Raw genomic sequence first — 19,549 nt, 5'->3', positions numbered from 1 at the left:
CAATTCATTATTTAAATTGCCTCCTCTACGAGACCTTTGAACTTCCTCTATCTCTATGCATTCCAATTGTTTATTGATATGACCCATCTCATTAAAATGTCTTGCTACTGGAGACGTTATATCTTGACATCTAATAGTTGACGTATGTTCATTAATCCTAAATTTTAGTTGTTGTAATGATTTACCAATATATACTGTATATATATATATATATCATCTGAACTGACTAACAAGTCTGATAAATGTTGTGCTCTTTTATAAGTAAACAATGGAGAGTTTTGAAATGCATAGTTTAATGATATGTCGGATGATAATATATGCCATTGTTTATAAATAATAGATTTAATTATCATAGTATGTTAATGTCCAGTTCACTGAACAATTGTTCTTCTGTTTGGGGGAAGGTTTTTGTGCAAGTAAAAGAGTATTTCTGTCTAATTGATTTACTTTTTCTAAACCATTGCTTAACCAAGTTTCTGAATATCCTCGGAATCGTTGGATAAGTAAATATGGCTTGTTCATTGAACTCGCTATTGGTACTACAAATGCGTTTAAGTCTGTGAAGTTGGCTAATAGATACGCTTTTCTTAAGGGGAGTTGGATGGTAACTATATGCTGTCAATATAGTATTTTTTCTGTTGGCTTATGAAAGACAGTTGTATGTAACGACTCATTAAGACATCTTCTTATGTCTCTTCCGCTTTCAGATTTGTCATTTTATTTTTGGTTTGGAAGAAAAATGCTGTTTGAGACCAAACAGGGATTAAAGGATAAAGTTGCTGTGTGTCGACCTTGATTCGGTAATCCAGTACAATATGGGTATATGTACATTTTAAACATACATTTGTCTCAAGCACACAACTCCTCCGGGAGAATAATCGGTTATGTGTTATGACAGCGTCTTAATGCGGCACAAAATGAGACGTGTTTCCTTCTGGAAATCAAACTTAACTTTCCTTCTGAACTACTTGTAATCTACAAGAGTAAGAAATGCACTATTGAAGAAGTAGTTCACACAAATGAAAATTATGTCATTATTTACTCACAGATTTCATTCCAAACATGTATGATTTCCTTCCGTGGAACACAAAAGGTACATTTGGTACATTTCCAATGCAATGAATGGGGACCGAGGCTTTCAAGCATTAAAATGAAACAGATTCTTAAGTTTTATTTTTTACACTTTCGTGTGTTGGTCCACAGTGCATATGGCAGGGTGCGACTGATTTGAATTATGCAAGCAGAATTTAGAGAGGCGAGTTCTTTAATGACCATCTGTTGAAAAATGAAGTTGATTTTGGAGCGAGTCCACCACATCATTAAGGAGTCTGCCACTTAATCAGAATGGATACAAAGCCAGCAAGGTGCTAAGTGTGCAGGTGGAGTCGCACTGACAAGACGTGACACATTAAAACACTGTTAGAGAGAGGAGAGCTGGTACAGGTATAGGGGGAATGGAGCAAGCGAGAGGAACAATCTGAAAAAGCACAAAACAGATATAGCAAAAAATCCAAGCTCAATGGACAGCATTTGTGACACAATAAAAAATAATTTGGACTTATCCTTCCTTTTATTTAAGAAAGCTAAATCATGGGTTCTACTTACAATGGAAGTGAAGGGGGCCGATCTGTAAACATTAAAATACTCACTATTTCAAAAGTATAGCCACAAGACATAAACACTGTAACCTCGATTTTTGCTTTACTTTTAAGAAAAGGACAGATTAGTTGAAATAATTTTTAGCTACACTACAAGCCAGTCACAAAAAAAGTAGCTAACAACAGAAGCTATTTAAAGGGGTCAACACCTATTAAAAGGTATTTAATACCTTTTCAATACCTTTTGAAACACCACTTTCCTCACAACTATCAATTACTTAATTTATTATTTTCAATCAGAGCAGATAAACAGATAAATGGACACAATAAAATAACAGATGAAACAAATCAACACCCTCATTTATGCAACATAGTGATTAACAGCAGCATTTAACTTGTTATATCACTACAAAAAAAGACAACATAAATGTCATGCAGAGACTACTGTGCAGGAAATTGTAAGTATTTTTATTATTTATTTTAACCAGTTTATTTTATTATTTATTTTAACCATTATTCATTCGTTTTAATATGAACCATTAAAACGAACAGCTTCACTAAAAGGCAAAGGTCTTCCTATGCCTTTTAGTGAAAAAGAATACTTTCATGGACAGTGTGTTGGATTATAACCTCAGTTTGCAGCCTGATAAAATGTAATTGACTATGGCAACATTTTTGCAAACCAAAATTGCATGCTTCATTACACGTTTGTCTGCAGTTTCCCAGTGCAATGTCCAGCTGGGGGCGCCATAAGCGAGTGAAATTATGTTGTAATCAGACAAGGTTGTAAAGGTGAATTTTAGATGGATGTTTTAATGAGTAAAACATACCTCCCTAACCTAAAACTTTAACCTAAACACAACCAATAGTGTTCAAAAAGAGAAACGAGAGTTGAACAAAACTGACACCCTTATCCTTAACCAAAGCCTTATCCTAAATCAATTTGACATGAAAAGCACATTTACTGAAGCAACCATGTAATTTAGTATCGCTGATATGGCACTTTCGCTTCACTTTCACTCAAAGTGTCCTTGGCTGCGCTCGAGCCTCAGTCATCCGAGTCCAAAGTACTCTATTGGGTGAGCTATCAAGGGAGTTAATCACTTTGGAATTAGTGTGTAAATGTAGGTGGGTCTGTAATACAAATGTTAATATATACTGTATATAGCTTTTCAAATGATGCGTTAGAATAAAAGTGTTTCAATATCATAACATAGCATCGTGTGAGTAAGAGAGTGAAAAATACGTGTTTCTAAAGTCATAAACAGCCATAGTACTGAAATTGAATAAAACACACTGCTGTTGTAGTGCCTCTAGTGTTCATTTCACCAGGGAACTGCAGAAAAACGTAAAAGTGTCACATAAAACTCAATTTGCAAAAATGTAGTTATAGTAACGTTCATTCTATGAGACAAGGTTGTCAGTTTACCCTAGTGTAAATGTGAAAAAAGTACAATTATGTAATAATTGTAGAATTATGTAAAAAAGTACTGAAAAACCAAGTTAAATTAGTAGTCAATACTTTTAGTTAGTTATTCCCCAACACTGTTAAGGTGGACGATAATACTGAGGCATGAAATCCTTATTCCTCCTATCCATTTCATCCTAATCATGCTTTCTCACTTCTCAATAGGTCTAAACCTCAAACACATATAGGATAATAATTCCCAAACCTGAATCCACATGCATATCTACTGTAATGGTTATATGATCACTTCCAAAAAAGTTCCATGGTTTTTGGACATTTCCACAATGGTCATCTTTGAAATACACAATACGCTACCTTGGAGTAGCATGTAAATGCACCATATACAAATATTGTTAATATAAAGTAGCAGAGTACTTTTTGAAAGGGTTACAATATCGGGTCAACCAAGAGAGTAAGCTTTGGATTGAATCTTATAAAATGGCATCCAAACCCCAATTTCCTTCTGTTTACAGTGATGTATAATTGATTTGATCATGAAAAGTGGGTGTTTCATAATAGAATGGAGCAACTTTACAAGCTGTTTAAATAGCTGTTTGACTATTGGTTAACTTTATCCAATAGCCTGTGTGGCATAGATTACATGTGGGATGTGGAATAACGTACTGTACACTGACGAATCAACACACAATAATACCAGGAGACTGTATTAAGAGAGTAAATAGCGTCCATTTAGAATTTGCATTGACTTTAAACATCCTTTTTCCATTCTGCTTGACTGATCGAACAAAAATGGCTCCATTCACTCTGAGACAGCTTATGCAGTCTGTTCCGACTATAAAGTGCTTTTCCAATGGTTTCTAAAGTATCTCTAATTCGAAAGAAGGATCTCTCTGAAAATCATTGTCTTTTGCATGGTTTATTCAACAAAATGACAACTGAATAATTTAGAAACAGAAGTTTTACATAATAATTATAGTTCCCATTATTTCAGAAGTGTATAATTGTCTCTTTACTTTTACAGTTATTGCCACTGTAAATCACATAATAAAGATGGTTTGTGAAAAGGCAGAATTTTTGAGGTGGAGGCTGCCAGTTGAGCATAATATATTTTTCCTCAGTGACCCAAGTCAGATTTGATATATAAACCCACCCAACTAAGTTCTTATTGGAGGAATCAAACAGGCCTGATACATGTGGATGCATGACTGAATGTGTATGGGGCCTGGCCTGATAGAGTTTTGTTTGAGGCAATTAATAGCAAGTTAACTAGAAATGTATGATGAGCATAAATATATATTCCACAGCACATAAAAACAAAACAAACTGTGGTCAGTTGCTTTACATCTCGGTCAGGTGGTCTCTTCCCACTGAGTAGGCAACTTCAGCCTTAATAAATTAACATTTGAAATGAAATTCAGTAAATTCCGCTTCCTGTCATTCAAATAAAATTTCCAACTCACAAATTGAAAGGGAACCAATTCTAAAATCCTGGATTTTGCCCGAAATCTGTCTGAATGTGTGTGTGTGTGTGTGTGTGTGTGTGTGTGTGCCAACACGTCTGCTCACATGCACCAGACCGTAGAAAAAGCTAATGATGGTGCAAGGACATTTCATCAGCACCATCTTAAACATCAGCAGTCATCCTCCATCAGTGGCGTTCATATCTGCTAGAGCCAGATGACCTCCGCTTCTGTCCTGCCCCATGAATCAAAGCCCTTATTTCATGCTGACACGCTGCACTTGTCTGCCACTGGACAGCTGTGCGAGACAAAAAGTGATGAGAAAGTGAGAAAGTGGGGAGTGACGCATAACCCATGTTAGCTCGTACAGGGCCATACTACTTCGCAGAGTGGTGTGCAGGTGTGGCTATGGTGCTGCCCAAGTGATGAACTACATGCCCGGTCGGTGCCAATGAAAGCACGTAGGGCTGGGGGGTTAGTGTTATTATCATTAATGTAAATGACAATTAAAACATTTCAGTTATCTGAATTGTTTTTAAAAATACAAACTAACGTAACTGTTCAAAACAGAAAATTAATTATAACTATAGCTATAAATAACTATAATTGATTTTAGTTTTAAAAACACAGTATTGTATAAATTGTATAAAAACCTTCATTAAACATACAAATGCCATTAGATAGCGATAACCCTAGATGACACTAGACATGCAACAGTGTTAAATGGTATTACGGTGTATATACTGTGTGATGGTAGAAATGTGCTATACTGTTTATAACATGGTAGACATATTTTGGGGAGGCTTATACGAAAGCGCAGAGTGAGATGCAAGTTGACACAAGGAAACACTTGTTATTAAGGGGTGTTGTTTGGCACAACACAAGGCACAGTTTGCACCATCACAATTTTCTCATGAATATAAAATTCAACTGATGTTTGATCACAAGTGTTCGCATATCAATTATTTTATAGCAGATTAAAATATATCTACTCAACTTAGAATTTCAGACTGACCACACTTTGAATTTGGCAAGAGTAGTTTGAAAGTTTTGCTTGTGAAATCAGTCAGTGCTGACCGAAAAATCAAACCACTGCCCCCAGTGGCTGATGCTGGAAGTGTTGTTGAACATATGGGCTCACGTGAGCTCCAGTTTTCAGGGTGAAATGTCCACAGAGTGGCGCCAAAGGTGAGTTGTAGATTTTTAGCTGTAATTTACTAATTTATTATTAATTTATTTATTTGTTGTGTTGCATAACTCACTTGATCATTACAAAAGTGCATTACCACATACCCAGATAGCATGTACATCTCCAAGATGTCCTTTTTATCTGAAAAGTATCAAAATCTAATAAGCATCTTCTAATAATCTTAAAAAGATCAGATTTACAAACATTCTAGATCATAAATGTCTCAAAAACATTGGCTAAATTGATATCCGAGACATACTTATTGACACACGCCTTAAAGACATATTGCAGATTAGCAAACAACGTAAAAAAAAAAAAAGTTTTTCAGATGTTAGCACACACACGTCAAATAGACGTCTGGTTACATCTGCTATCGGGGTAGTTATATAATACATAAACCATCTTTTGTTGAAACTCCAGCAAAAATAACTATATTGTGATCCAATACTGTGAAATAAAATTACTTATGCCATATACCATTGTTTTACCATTGTAGGGGTGTTTGCAGGGGTGGGAGGTAAGACCAAAATCTTATGGTTGTACTTCCCACCACTGCAAACACGTGCCTGTCCAATGCCACCCACGGTACTCTTTAAAGTTGTAATCCACCTTAGCAGATGGAGCTCCACATTCAAGCCACAAAAGCAAGCAAGCTTTGTGTGTGTGACACATGCCACTCGCTGTTGTTTTTCCTCAGCTGACATCTCTTCACAACAAAGCCTTTCAGGTTCAGAGGGACACACAAAGGGACAGCACAGCCAGAGAAGTGCTGACGTAGCTGAGGATGGCACAAAGCATGCTTGCCACAGAGGGGAAAGAGATTAAGTTGCTACAAAGAAACTGAAGGGGGCCAAGTACCCATCTCTGAGTGACCCCTACTGTAGCAACCCAACGCAAGGCCCCAGACTGGTCTAAAAAGACACAAAAGCAACCGTCATGCCAAACCTCTTTCATTCAGCCTCCCTCAGCCAAAGCAAGTGACTGAAGGGCAAAAAAAGACTTGCTTAAATTGACACAACTTATGCAAAAAGTGCATTCACTAAGGTGTATTTGCAATTCGGCAAAATGGCCATCGGTAATGCTTTCGCTGAAATATGACGAGCTGTCATATTGTGTTGACGGAAGTAAAAGTATAGAGGGAAAGAAAAGAAAAGGATAAAAATCATTCTGTCCTAGTTTACGGCAAATAGATGTCTCTATTGATTTCCTTTTTACTGAAGCCACCCATCCTTCTCTGTTGTAAATATACTGACCTATTTCTGATCAATTTTGGCAAACTATGATTAAAGGAGAGTGTCCAAAAAGAAAACAATATTTCCATGGCACAAACAAATAAAATAACAAATAAAAAAAAAATTAAGTATAATCCATTGTGAAAATTGTAGGGTGACAGTTTGAATGCTTTGCCTTTTTTCCGGCGAGTGTCTGAGGGTGGAAACTCTTCAGTTTCTGAGGCATGCTGAGAACGAAATCGCTCCGTCAGAGAGCGCACTCCCGGGATGCGCTGTCCATTCAAAGCAGTTTCCTGATGAGCTTGTGTTCACTTCATTTACCAAGCATTTAGCCAACTGGAGAAACAAAAAATATACCACTGCATGATGAGGCCATCACTTCTTATAGACGACACATAACAAATTGCTTCCATATGTAAGTCTGTACATAACAATATGTTGAAGGTCGTGGCATGATGACTTGGTGGGTCTTTTTTCCCCAAGTCGCTCTTAATTCCGTTCAATGTTTTATGTCTAAACTTTCCAGCCCTTCATCTGGTAACCATAACCGTTGGGACAAAATCTTTGTATAAATGTCTCCTCTGAGAGGATGTAATAAAAACAAAGATGATTTAAAGTATTTATACAAATAGTGATTCCACGGCTACGCTGTACAGCTCTAAATGTTTTAGTGTGTGATTTATACAATGACATTTTGTAAAGGAATTTCTATAGGACATTTTCAGGGCATGACAAATGACATAAACAACATGATTATGTATAATAAATCCATTCAGTGTTAGATTCGCCATAGAAGACTCTCATCCATGTTCAAGAAAACTACCTCAGTTATCAACTTTTAACGAATGATTCATGACATGGCGTAAAACACTGATGAAAATGAATTTTGAGATCTATTTTTCATTAATCATACGAATGAGAACCATTTTTTGTACTTACTTAAAGACCCTATAAAACCCAATTGAAGTTTTGTGGTTTGTAGTGCTTATATATTATCTTTGAAGCCATCGATATGATAGAATACTGCAAAACTTTCCTCTGCTGGTTTAAGCTAGTCTAAGCTGATTTAATATGGTCTCAGCTGGTCAAAGAGGTCTTCCTCTGATCTCCTGGCCTGAACTGCTAAAAACTACCCAAAACAAAGTTGGGAGACCAGTTAACTTAAGACCAGAAAAACCTGCTTAGTCTAGTTTAACTTGTTTTTTTTTTTCTTCAGCAGGGGACACACTTTACTAGCAAATAAACACTTTTAATATGCAGTGTTTTTCTTAATTTCTCTACAAAAAAAACTTTTTTTGTCCAATCAAATGTTCTCTAGAATGAAAATATAAACTATACTAAAAGTCTACTGAGAATGTCACTTCTAAAGCCTTAGAAATGTGGTATGTAAACATGAAAACAACCATCAGATATGCAATACGCATCTTTATTGCTAAAATTATTGGTCTACATACAGTAAATTATAATATTTTATATTAAACATTAATAACAGCCTGTCTCATTTTAACAAGTTACTTACTGCATTCACAATATATACATATTTTATTTAGTATTAGAACTACACAATATTTATTTGCATATACTTTATATACTTGATTATGCAGTGGTGTAGACCAGGTTTGGTTGGTTTGTAACTTTAGATCTTATATGGTGGTCTTATTAATATAAGATCATCTTTAGATCATATTTGGCTTCATATCTGCCACAGCGGTTGCACTTTGGAAACTAAAAACAGGTGTTTGCAATCAGTTTGTAGGATTTTGTGTGGAAAAGATCCAATATACCAATAGCAGCTGTTGGGCAGCTGGGTCTTAATAGAACAAATGCTGTAACAATTATGGTGATTCGTGAAATATCATAATTTATGTCAAATTTGGAGTTATGTCCTGATCAACTGATCCTGATGGAAATATAAAGAAGCCCAAATCTTCAATAATCCTTTGAAAACAGAAGTTTCAACTCCACAAACAGCACTTTTGGTGCTTCAGCTCAATTTGAATAAAGCGGCCATTGCAAGCTGCTCTATTCTGGGGTGCCAATAGAACCTCTGTAGAGCGTTTGTTTGTTAACAGTAACTCTATCTAAGGCTGCATCCTCATTAGTCCGGGTACATCTGAAAATGGCGTTTTCGTTTTCAAAACTCTCTCCATCCACACTGCCGTTTTCAAGTATGAAACTCTTAAATCCCCTTACTGTACATGCGGAAAAACGCCATTAAATGTACGGTCTGAAATGCTGTAGTCCTTGTGTTCCATCTGGACAGCATTTCTGAGTAAACGTCCGGTCGCATTTGAAGGAATGCAATGTGAATATTGTGCAAAGTAACATTCATCTTTTACAACGTCAAAGTGGATTTCAGGCACAACGCCTCTACAACATGAGCCACCATCTTGATTGTTTTGGGTTGAATGGATCAAATGACTGTGTCACATGACAAATATACGTCACCATTTCCGATATCTCAATTTTCCTTTTCCACCTGTCAACAGCCTTACTCGACCAGTATTCGAACCGACAATCCCCGGCATGGGAGTTGGACGCGCTAACAAGGAGGCTATAAAACTATGGCCTTTACCCTTGGTCGCTAATGTGCCTCTTAAGGTCAGTAGGGTGAGGTTTGCACACTGCACAGCTATCAAGTACCAGCTGGCAACTGTTACACAGTGTCCTAACCAGAAGCAATGCAGCGATACACAATAAAAGGTATCTTTTCCATGCTAAACAGACCTTTAGTCCTAACCACCAGTAACAGACAACAAGCGAAGGGCTTTCTATTTTTTAAATGGTTTCTATTTCTGTAACATCGTGCCAGGCAGGACAGTCAACAAATGGGCCAAAAATGATTCTTTTAACAGTATATTACAGTTGGCAACTCACTAGCTGGTTTAGATCAACTTGATTTTGGGTGAGGGTGTCACACCTACCGAATGTTGTGCTTGAGGTCTTGTTCTCTCAGTGTGAGCACTTGTCACACACACACACCGGTTCGGAATGGCAGAAGGGTGACATACTGGCTCATTCTGACTTTCTCTCCTCTTCCCTGTTATGTGGCGATCAGCGAAATAAAAACAGGTGTAACATGTGAACATAAACCATGATAACAGACTGAATTTGGAAAAAATGTATAATACAACTTTGCTCTGTGTATGTGTGCGATTGTGTATTTATCCCCTCAGGTTTGCTGTAGAATGTGAATCGCCATACACAGCTGCAGTGAGAAAATGTGTTCCATAAACAACTGTTTTCAACTATGTCCACTTGGATGAGCATTTTCGAAAAGCTCAGTTTTCACTGTCAAAAACGCTGTCTGAGTGTGGACTGAAGGCCAAAGCTTAGAGAAAAAGATGCATTTTTAGACAAAATGTATTAGTATGGATGTGGCCTAATATCCTATTGGATATTGAAAAAAAATGGACAAACCATTTGATATGTCTTACCAATATTCCTATTTCTACAGGAAATCCTTCAACACAGGAAAGAAAACGCATTTGTCACACCATTTCATGTGGTGGCCAGCCCTCAGGAGAGTGGGCATCTTTCATATTGTTAATATTTCATCAAGGTCGGCCATAATGTCTTAATCATTTGATTGAGATTAGCAAAGATGCCTCTCTGTGATTCTCTGAGCGCCGAATGGAGCAGTAAACAAATGAACAGGCAGAGGAGAGACCATGTTTCTCAATAAACACTGACACAGGTTGTCCTCGCTATGGAGACAGATAAGCCTTCTCTCAACTATCTCTCTCTCTCACTCTACCATTCCTTATCCATTCTCTCCTATTTCCCAGACTCCATTTCAATGAATCTGTCTATCTCTCACTCCGTCTCTTTATTTTTCCCCTGCTTCCCTTTCTCTCTCGCACGGTGGATCAATGACTCAATGATCCCATGGTCATGACTAACCTGCGCAGGACCCACACAGGCTCTTCAAACACTCCGCTACAGCTGTCACTCTCTCTGTGCCGCCCTAAACAAGCAAATATTTCATTTGCTCAATACCTGTCATCCATGACTAACAGCATCATGGTACAACAATGCATTAGGAGAGAATAATTTTAGATAGAATAACAAACCACGGCATAATACCGAGCCCATTTATCTTCGCCGCTTCAGGCCAGAGCTCCTGACAACTTTGGAATATCACATAAATCTAGGCAGTTTTCCATATTCGTGCCAGCAAGTTGATTGTGTTTATTATTTGGTGTTCGCTAAGACATTAGAGATGTACACATGAGAAGGGTCTGTTTTCTTAAGGACAACATGAAATCAAAAATTTAGTTTTGAGGCCATCTAGAGTATATCTACTTGTAAAAGTAGCAGTTATACATATAGTGCATTCAGAAAGTATTCAGACCTCTTAATTTTGTTTTCACATTTTGTTATGTTGCAGCCTTATGGTATAATGCTTTGAATTATTAATTTTTTTCACATCAATCTACACTCCATAACCCATAATGACAAAACAAAACAAAATTTGGATAACTTTGCAAATGTATTAAAAAGAAAAAACTTAAATATCACATTGGCATACAGTATGTATTCGGGCCCTTTGCTATGACATTTACAATTTAGCTCAGGTGAATCCCATTTGTGTGGATCATCATTGAGATGTTTCTACACTTAGATTGGAGACCACCTGTGGCAATTTCAATTGATTGTACATGATTTGGAAAGGAACACACCTGTCTATATAAGGTATCATAGCTGAAATTACATATCAGATCAAAAACCAAGCCATGAGGTCAAAGGAACTACCTGCAGAGCTCAAAGAAAGGATTGTGTCGAAGCACGGATCTGGGGAAGGTTACAAAAATATGTTGGCTGCATTGCAGGTTCCCAAGAGCACAGTGGCCTCCATAATTTTTAAATGGAAGAAGTTTGGAACAACCAGGACTCTTCCAAGAGATGGCTGCCCAGTCAAACTGAGCTATCAGGGGAGAAGGGCCTTGGTAAAGAGGTGAACAAGAACCCGATGGTCACTCTGGTTGAGCTCCAGAGATTATGTGTGGAAATGGGAGCATCTTGTAGAAGGACAACCATCACTGCAACACTCCACCGATCTGGGCTTTATGGCAGAGTGGCCAGATAGAAGACTCCTCAGTGCAAGACACAAAACAACACATAAAGGACTCTCAGACTATGAGAAACAATATGTTCTGGTCTGATTAAATGAAGATTGAACTGTTTGGCCTCATTTCCAAGCATCATGTCTGGAGGGAACCAGGCACCTCTCATCACCTGCACAATACCATCCCAATAGTGAAGCATGGTGGTGGTAGCATCATGCTGTGGGGGTGTTTTTCAGTAGCAGGGACTGGAGGACTGGTCAGAGTTGAAGGAATGCTGAATGCAGAAAAATACAGAGATATCCTTAATGAAAACCTGATCCAGAGCACTCAGGAACTCAGACTGGGCCAAAGTTTCACCTTACAACAGGACAATGACCCTAAGCACACAGGCAAGACAATGCAAGGGTGGCTTAGGGACAACTCTGTGGATGTCCTTGAGTGGCCCAGCCAGAGCTCAGACTTGAAACCAATTGAACATCTTTGGAGAGACCTGAAAATAGCTGTCCACCAACGGTCCCCATCTAACCTGACAGAGCTTGAGAGAATCTGCAAAAAGAATGGCAGGAAATCTGCAAATCCAGTTGCACAAAGTTTGTCGCATTATATCCCAAATAATTTTAGCATAAGGCTACGACATAACAAAATGTGAAAACAATGAAGGGGTCTGAATACTTCTTGAATGCACTATACCCAATAGACATGTCCCAATCAGGTGCTCTCTAAAATAGCTAATCATGGTAGACAGATGTGATGTAAACAATTCGTAAAAAAACTATTAAAAAAATAGTTTGATATTAAATATTGAGTGGGGCAGTCCTTTTCAATAGAAAAAGAAAACTGCATTCGTCAAACCATTTCATTGAATATTTAAAGCTGGAGTGTGCAATTGATTTAATGTTCAAAACACTTTCTCCTATCCCAATTTAATTTAAACACTTCACCTTAAAAAGAAGAAAATTTAAAATAGCCACACATAAGAATACTGACAGAAGAATATTGTCTGAATTAGTACTTCATAAAGAAAAAAACTATTAAAAAAAGGCACATCACTAATCGCACTGTTGATCTGTTTTACTTGATGTTGTTTTTTGTTTTTGAAGGGTGGAGCGACTTGGCGAGACAGACAGTTTCTCTGGCCAAGGATCAGACCTGTGATAGCAGAGCAGGGAAACAAAGATACACATACATGAAATCATACACACATGCAGATGAAAGATTAAAACCTAGTCAACTGCAAGTAATCACATAGTGCATCATTTCAACATGTTCTCTCAGCCTCCTAGACAGGTTACAACACTTGCTCATCTCACTGAAGCGGAGACTGGACTCAGTTGTAACCTGAATGTGAATACCTGACACAATAGTAACATTCCACGAGTACTTTGAACTTTATATAGATGCAATTATACTAATATGGCAATAATTAACAATGTGAAATTGCCATATCTAGGGAACAGATTATCATATAAACTTGATTTTTGACTTGGGTTAGAAAGAATCTACTAAGCAACCGCCAAGATTACCCTAGCAACAACATAGCAACATACTAAAAAACACTCTAAACACATTTTCAACCACACAGCAATGCCCTGACCACCACCCAATACACCCTTGAATCATGGTGGCAAGTATAGTATTAGCAAGAACCACTAAAATGTTCTACAGAAAATATTAAACTCTAGTTATTTTTTCTCATCCAGGAAGCTTAAATAAAATAACTCCCCATACACACACAAATTAAAAAAAATTCTGCACTCAAAAGGACCTTTAAAGGGACCATTAATAGGATAATATTTTCGTATTTCTTTGGAACACCCTGTTCTTAACTAAGTACTTAATTCCTGTTGATTCTTGTTTTTTTCATTTCAAACAGCTATTAAATGACACTGTTAATCTAAGGAAAAGAGTATGCTGCCAGAATGAACCGCATGGCCTTGCAGTAGCACCATATAAAAAGGCTGGTCATAAAACTGTCAAGTTCAAACGCAAAGTAAAAGCATACATGTAGCTGAGCTATAAAACAGAGTTTGTGGGAAGAGTTTTTCAGTCACTGTTTATGCCATATTCAAATTTATTAGAGACCAAGCAACGACAGAGTCGTTCACAAAAGATGTTTTTTCTTACATTCGTCTACACTGTTTTGAAATAATGTTTCTGTATTTTTATACCATACTAGTCGCTGCTTTTTCAGCATCTAGTATGATGAGTGGAACGTTTTTAAGCCAATTAAAAGGGGTTAGATAGTTGCATTCTGTTCTATTCATTGTGCCACATCTAGATTTTTTAATACAATAGCCTGTTCTGTGTGAACAGCCCCCAAGTAATTTCCCGTGATACACACACCATGCACATGTATTAATTTAGCATACGCTTTTATCCAAAGAGACTTACAAATGAGGAACATAACAGAAGTGGTTCATCCTTAGCAGGCAGATTTGTGAATTGCTGTAATACAAAGTTGCACAGAGAAGCACAAGAAGAGAGGTCAGTCTTAAAAGAATGGATTGAGAATGCTTTTTTATAAGAAAAAGAAAGAAGACATACGTTATTGCATGAAAGTCCTGCTAGAGGAGCATTGCAGTAGTCCAGTCTAGATATAACAAGAGCCTGAGAAAGGCCAAACTGCAAAGTCACGGCTCTGACAAAAACAATGATTAAAATAATTTAATCAATTAAATTATTTGCATTCAATGAATACTGACAGGCCGATATATAAGCCAATTTGATAATTAAGCTGCATTTTGGCTGATTAAGTGTTAGTCGTTCCTTGCATTAATTCCAAAATCTTCCCACAGCCTTGTGAATGACAATTTTTGACAATCGGTATCGGCCATAAAAAAAAAATGTCTCTTGACCACTAGCAATTCATCTGTTGTCTTGTTTGAGTTTAAATTAAATCTGAACGTTCTTTTCTAGCAATAGCACTTGGCTGTTGTTCGGATTTGTTTCTGTGGCACTTCAGAATGTTGTTGAAATTATCCGAGAGACAGCCGTTATGACAGGTCATAAAGAGGAGACTTGAAGTATCTATTCTCTTCCAGAAAGTTCTGGGTCTTATTAAGGGATGAGCGTGCAGCCGGGGGATGGGGGCAAGAGGGAGTGAGTGTGTGCCTGCTAGCCATCACCTACCCTGTAATTTATATTGATGAGGAGGACCCGTGGCCCACTTCCATGGTTTTGATCATGCAGGCAGTGTATAGAGATGAGCCTGGTAAGTCTGTGTGATATGTGTGTGACCAGCCGATGTTCATGATGAGGAGGAAATGGCTTAGAATACTAAATGTTTTCATTAAAATGTAAAAATGTCCAAAAAAAATCTGAAAGTTTAATAAATATTCTAGTTTAAGGGATACAAAATAGCCTAAGCTCAATATATATATATATATATATATATATATATATATATATATATATATATATATATATATATATATATATATGTATATTTACTTGTATTTATTATTTATAATATATATTTATTTATTTGATGTTACTTTCTAGATTTTAGATTTCAGTGTAAACACTTTATCCATTTATTTATTTATTTAATTTTTTTTTATTGACTACAGACTAAGCAATATAGATTTATAATATCATTCATATCGGTTATTGGCCAAAAATAATTATCAAAAAAAGAATGATCTGCTATTGGTATTAGTCAGAAGTTCTATATCAGTTCATCCCTAGTATATAATATCATGCTTTGGGGGTTAGTCGTAGGTGTGTGTAATTGTGTTTCTGTGTATGTGTGCATGTATATGTAAGCATGTGCAGGAGCACGCTCCAGTTCGGTTGCTTTCATTAAACCATTATGGCTACATATGTGGCCCAATTGATTGTAAAATGCACATTTCCACATTTTCACCCCTAACCCTCTCCCAACCCACACTATATACCGCAGAGTACATCCTACAAACCTTCAGCCAATCCCAAATGATCCCTTCATTAAATGTCACATGAAAAGACATTTGCAACCCATTTTGTGTCCACAATGGTATGTATTCTCAAGTTAAACAGGACATTTAATAAGAAACAAATGTGTAGTACAGCATGTGATTTCAGTGCCACTAGTGGCACCAAACGGAATTGCAATAAAGGTTTTCTGAAAACTCCCCCCATCTTCCATTGGTCAAAAAAACAAAAAACAGATAGTCTTAAATAATGAGCTCATTATTCATTCATATTCATTATTCATCATATACTCACTTTTGCTGTCTGGCTGGTTGGGATGCTCATGCAAACATAATAGCGCCACAGAGTTTAGCGCCACATAAACTGGGACATGATATAGTATTTTAACATTGAAATATTACACATATGGTTCATATTTATGTTATGTTGACTTCTAAAGCCATCAAAACACATCAGTGCATTATGAGCAATAAAAACGGCAGATTCGCACAAAGCTGGCTGGACCATTCCTCTATCCTTTATGTGTATTTTGAACCCTTTCTCTGTCGAACAACGCCCCTTTGACCCATGCCCAGAGCCTGCTGCATGTCATCTTCACACTTCAATCTCTAACTCTTTCTCTCAATCTCCCTCTCTCTAGCTCTATCTGACACGCATCATTAGCATTTCTTTCATTGAGATTAAATAGTGAATTCCGGTCTGTGGCTTTGAACCTTCTCACTTGAAACGTTCTTTGATTTCAGTTCCCTCAGTTAAGGAGAAGTGATCAGCAGTGTAATTAAGATTAGCAATAGGGCCCTGCAAATGGGATGAAAGACCAGCAATCCACCTTTACTTTGGCTGAATGAAGTAGACAGCTACAACTGCCTGATTCTGAAACCTTTCAACAAGTCAAGTCAATGTGACAGATGAAAAGATGACAAGATGATCTCTCATTAGTTACATTTAATGCTGACTAAAACATAAAACAAATAATGCCTCTCACAAATGGGACAAATATTGACCGATGCTAATCATACAAGTGTCCTCTCATTCAACCATTTATACATCTGAATGATAGGGCTGGGTACTGTCAATTCCCTCATGAGTAGCGATAACAATGCTTATGTCACGATTAAATACATTACAATTCATCACAATATCATAACTGGATCAAGATTGAAACAGTGGCAAATGTGCAAAACAGACCTAATAGTAGGGCTGGGTATTGCCAACCACCTCAAGAGAGACTGAAACTGCATGATCAGTTTGAATCTCTCTTGTGCATTTTTCTTCACTTTGTCCAATGTGGCGCCTCATTGAAGCTGCTCTGACTGCACTAGAGAAATGCTGGTTTCAGATATTGTGCTTATTTAGATGACTTGCTTCTTTATTAATAAACTGTACAGTAGGAAATTATAAGAATACATACATAAATGCATGAAACCAGATTGATACAATAATCTAAATAATAAATAAATGTATAAATGGGGTTTTATACATTATACATAATTTAGAAGCTCAGGTGTAAAAATGAAGCAACATGCAAACTCAACAAAGGAAACTGAGATGAAGTCACCTGATATAGTTAATCTGTAGGATGCACTGCATCTCGAAAGGCCACAGATACAACCTGTCTGATCCCTATCTTTCTCAGAGAAAAGCAGCATTTTTAACCTCGCTCACAATGGTCACATGCAACCTGCATCCTTGTTTTCAAAGTGCAAGCAACAAATCATCTGATCCCTATGAAGGATCGAGATTGATCAAATTAACAATATCAAAGAAAGTATAACATAGGTGTTTGCATTTGCTTTTCTTAGTAACAGCATTAGCTGTAATTAGTCACAATTAAGAAGTACCTAAATAAAAAAGTGCCTATTAATAAGTAAGCAAAGCGAAGCAAAACAGCAAAGCAAAGCAAAACGATACACAAAAACAAAACATAGCAAAGCAAAAAGTAGAATAGCAAGGCAAAGCAAAACATGAAAAACAAAACATAGCAAAACAAAACAAAGCAAAACAAAAAACAAAACAAAAACAAAACCAAAACAAAACATAGCAAAACAAAACATAGCAAAACACACAAAAACAAAACATAGCAAAGCAAAAAGTAGAAAAGCAAGGCAAAGCAAAACATGAAAAACAAAACATATCAAAACAAAACAAAGCAAAACAAAACATAGCAAAACATAGCTAAACTAAACATAGCAAAACAAAACAAAGCAAAACACACAAAACAAAACATAGCAAATCAAAACATAGCAAATCAAAACATAGCAAAGCAAAAAGTAGAAAAGCAAGGCAAATCAAAACATAGCAAAGCAAAAAGTAGAAAAGCAAGGCAAAGCAAAACATGAAAAACAAAACATATCAAAACAAAACAAAGCAAAACAAAACATAGCAAAACATAGCTAAACTAAACATAGCAAAACAAAACAAAACAAAACACACACAAAAACAAAACATAGCAAAGCAAAAAGTAGAAAAGGAAGGCAAAGCAAAACATGAAAAACAAAACATAGCAAAACAAAAAACAAAACAAAAGCAAAACAAAGCAAAACAAAAAACAAAACAAAAGCAAAACAAAACATAGCAAAACACACAAAACAAAACATAGCAAATCAAAACATAGCTAAGCAAAACAAAACATATCATAGCAAAGAAAAACAAAACAAAACAAAACTGTGGGACAGCTGAATTGCCTCTGGTCTTGTTTATTAAACAAGCGTACAATGTTGTTAATACAATTTTAGTCTCTTGATCTCACATAATGAATGATATCAAACTGTAATAATGGCCTATAAAGAAATATATATGACTCACAAGTGTGTGTCTTCTTGGTTACTGAAATACCTGCAAGAGAGAAATAAAACAGATTAAATACAATAAAAAAACAAATAAAAAGACATAAAAAATAAGTGTGCATGTTTATCAAGATAATGCAGTAATTCTAAAAACTGTACAATAGTCAGGTAATTTTATATACTGCTGAAAGCAATGTAAAATACAGAGCAGACATATTGGAATGGAGCATCTGTAAGCTGTGACATTGACCGAAGGCCAAGAGCTAGCTTTGACTGTGCTAATGCTTCCTCGCACTGCCACAGGCTGTGCCTAAGCAAGGTCAGGCGGGTCAGTATGCTGCTGTCACACCGAACAGCCAGTTGCCTTGCTGTCACAGTTGACCTCCACGTAATGTAAATTAACAGAAAATTGCACACAGAATGCTAAGCATATCTGTGAATGTGTTCTGTTGGCGTAGCCCAGAAGCACCGGGTGCAGCTTTATGTCTGACCTTATAAAGCATGACTAATGCCACAGCGTCATGGATGAATGTGTGTGTGTGTGTGTGTGTGTGTGTGTGCGATTTGCCGAAACTGAGGGTCCCATGTGGACCGAACATGCTCATGCTCTATGGGCCAGAGCGCACTAATAGATCCCACTTGTCATGCGGAAGCAATGGCTAATTTTTCTACAGCTTGCATTTAAAACTCAAGGGACGTCAAGCTGACATGATTCAATAATTCCACAGAAAATAAAAGGGTCTGGCCAAAGATAACAATGCTTCAGACAATGTTTGAGAGAAAAGGGTATGAGCCAATGAGCAAGCACACGTGCAGACAGTCACACCTGAGGACAAGTAAGCAAAACACAGAATGGGCATAAAAGAGTATTTGT

General features: G+C 36.8%; 1 protein-coding gene across 1 annotated transcript in view; it reads right to left on the bottom strand.

Moving 5' to 3' along the window:
• Nucleotides 1-19,549, bottom strand: part of roraa (RAR-related orphan receptor A, paralog a) — a 403,803-nt gene that overhangs the window by 116,397 nt on the left and 267,857 nt on the right. The window contains exon 2 of the mRNA XM_052119230.1: nucleotides 18,695-18,724. Coding sequence (XP_051975190.1) covers nucleotides 18,695-18,724 — 30 coding nt within the window. The remainder of the gene's footprint in view (nucleotides 1-18,694; nucleotides 18,725-19,549) is intronic.

Source organism: Xyrauchen texanus, chromosome 46 (assembly GCF_025860055.1).
Source record: "Xyrauchen texanus isolate HMW12.3.18 chromosome 46, RBS_HiC_50CHRs, whole genome shotgun sequence".
NCBI classification, from domain to species: Eukaryota; Metazoa; Chordata; class Actinopteri; order Cypriniformes; family Catostomidae; genus Xyrauchen; species Xyrauchen texanus.
This window is presented reverse-complemented; position numbering and strand designations above follow the sequence as displayed.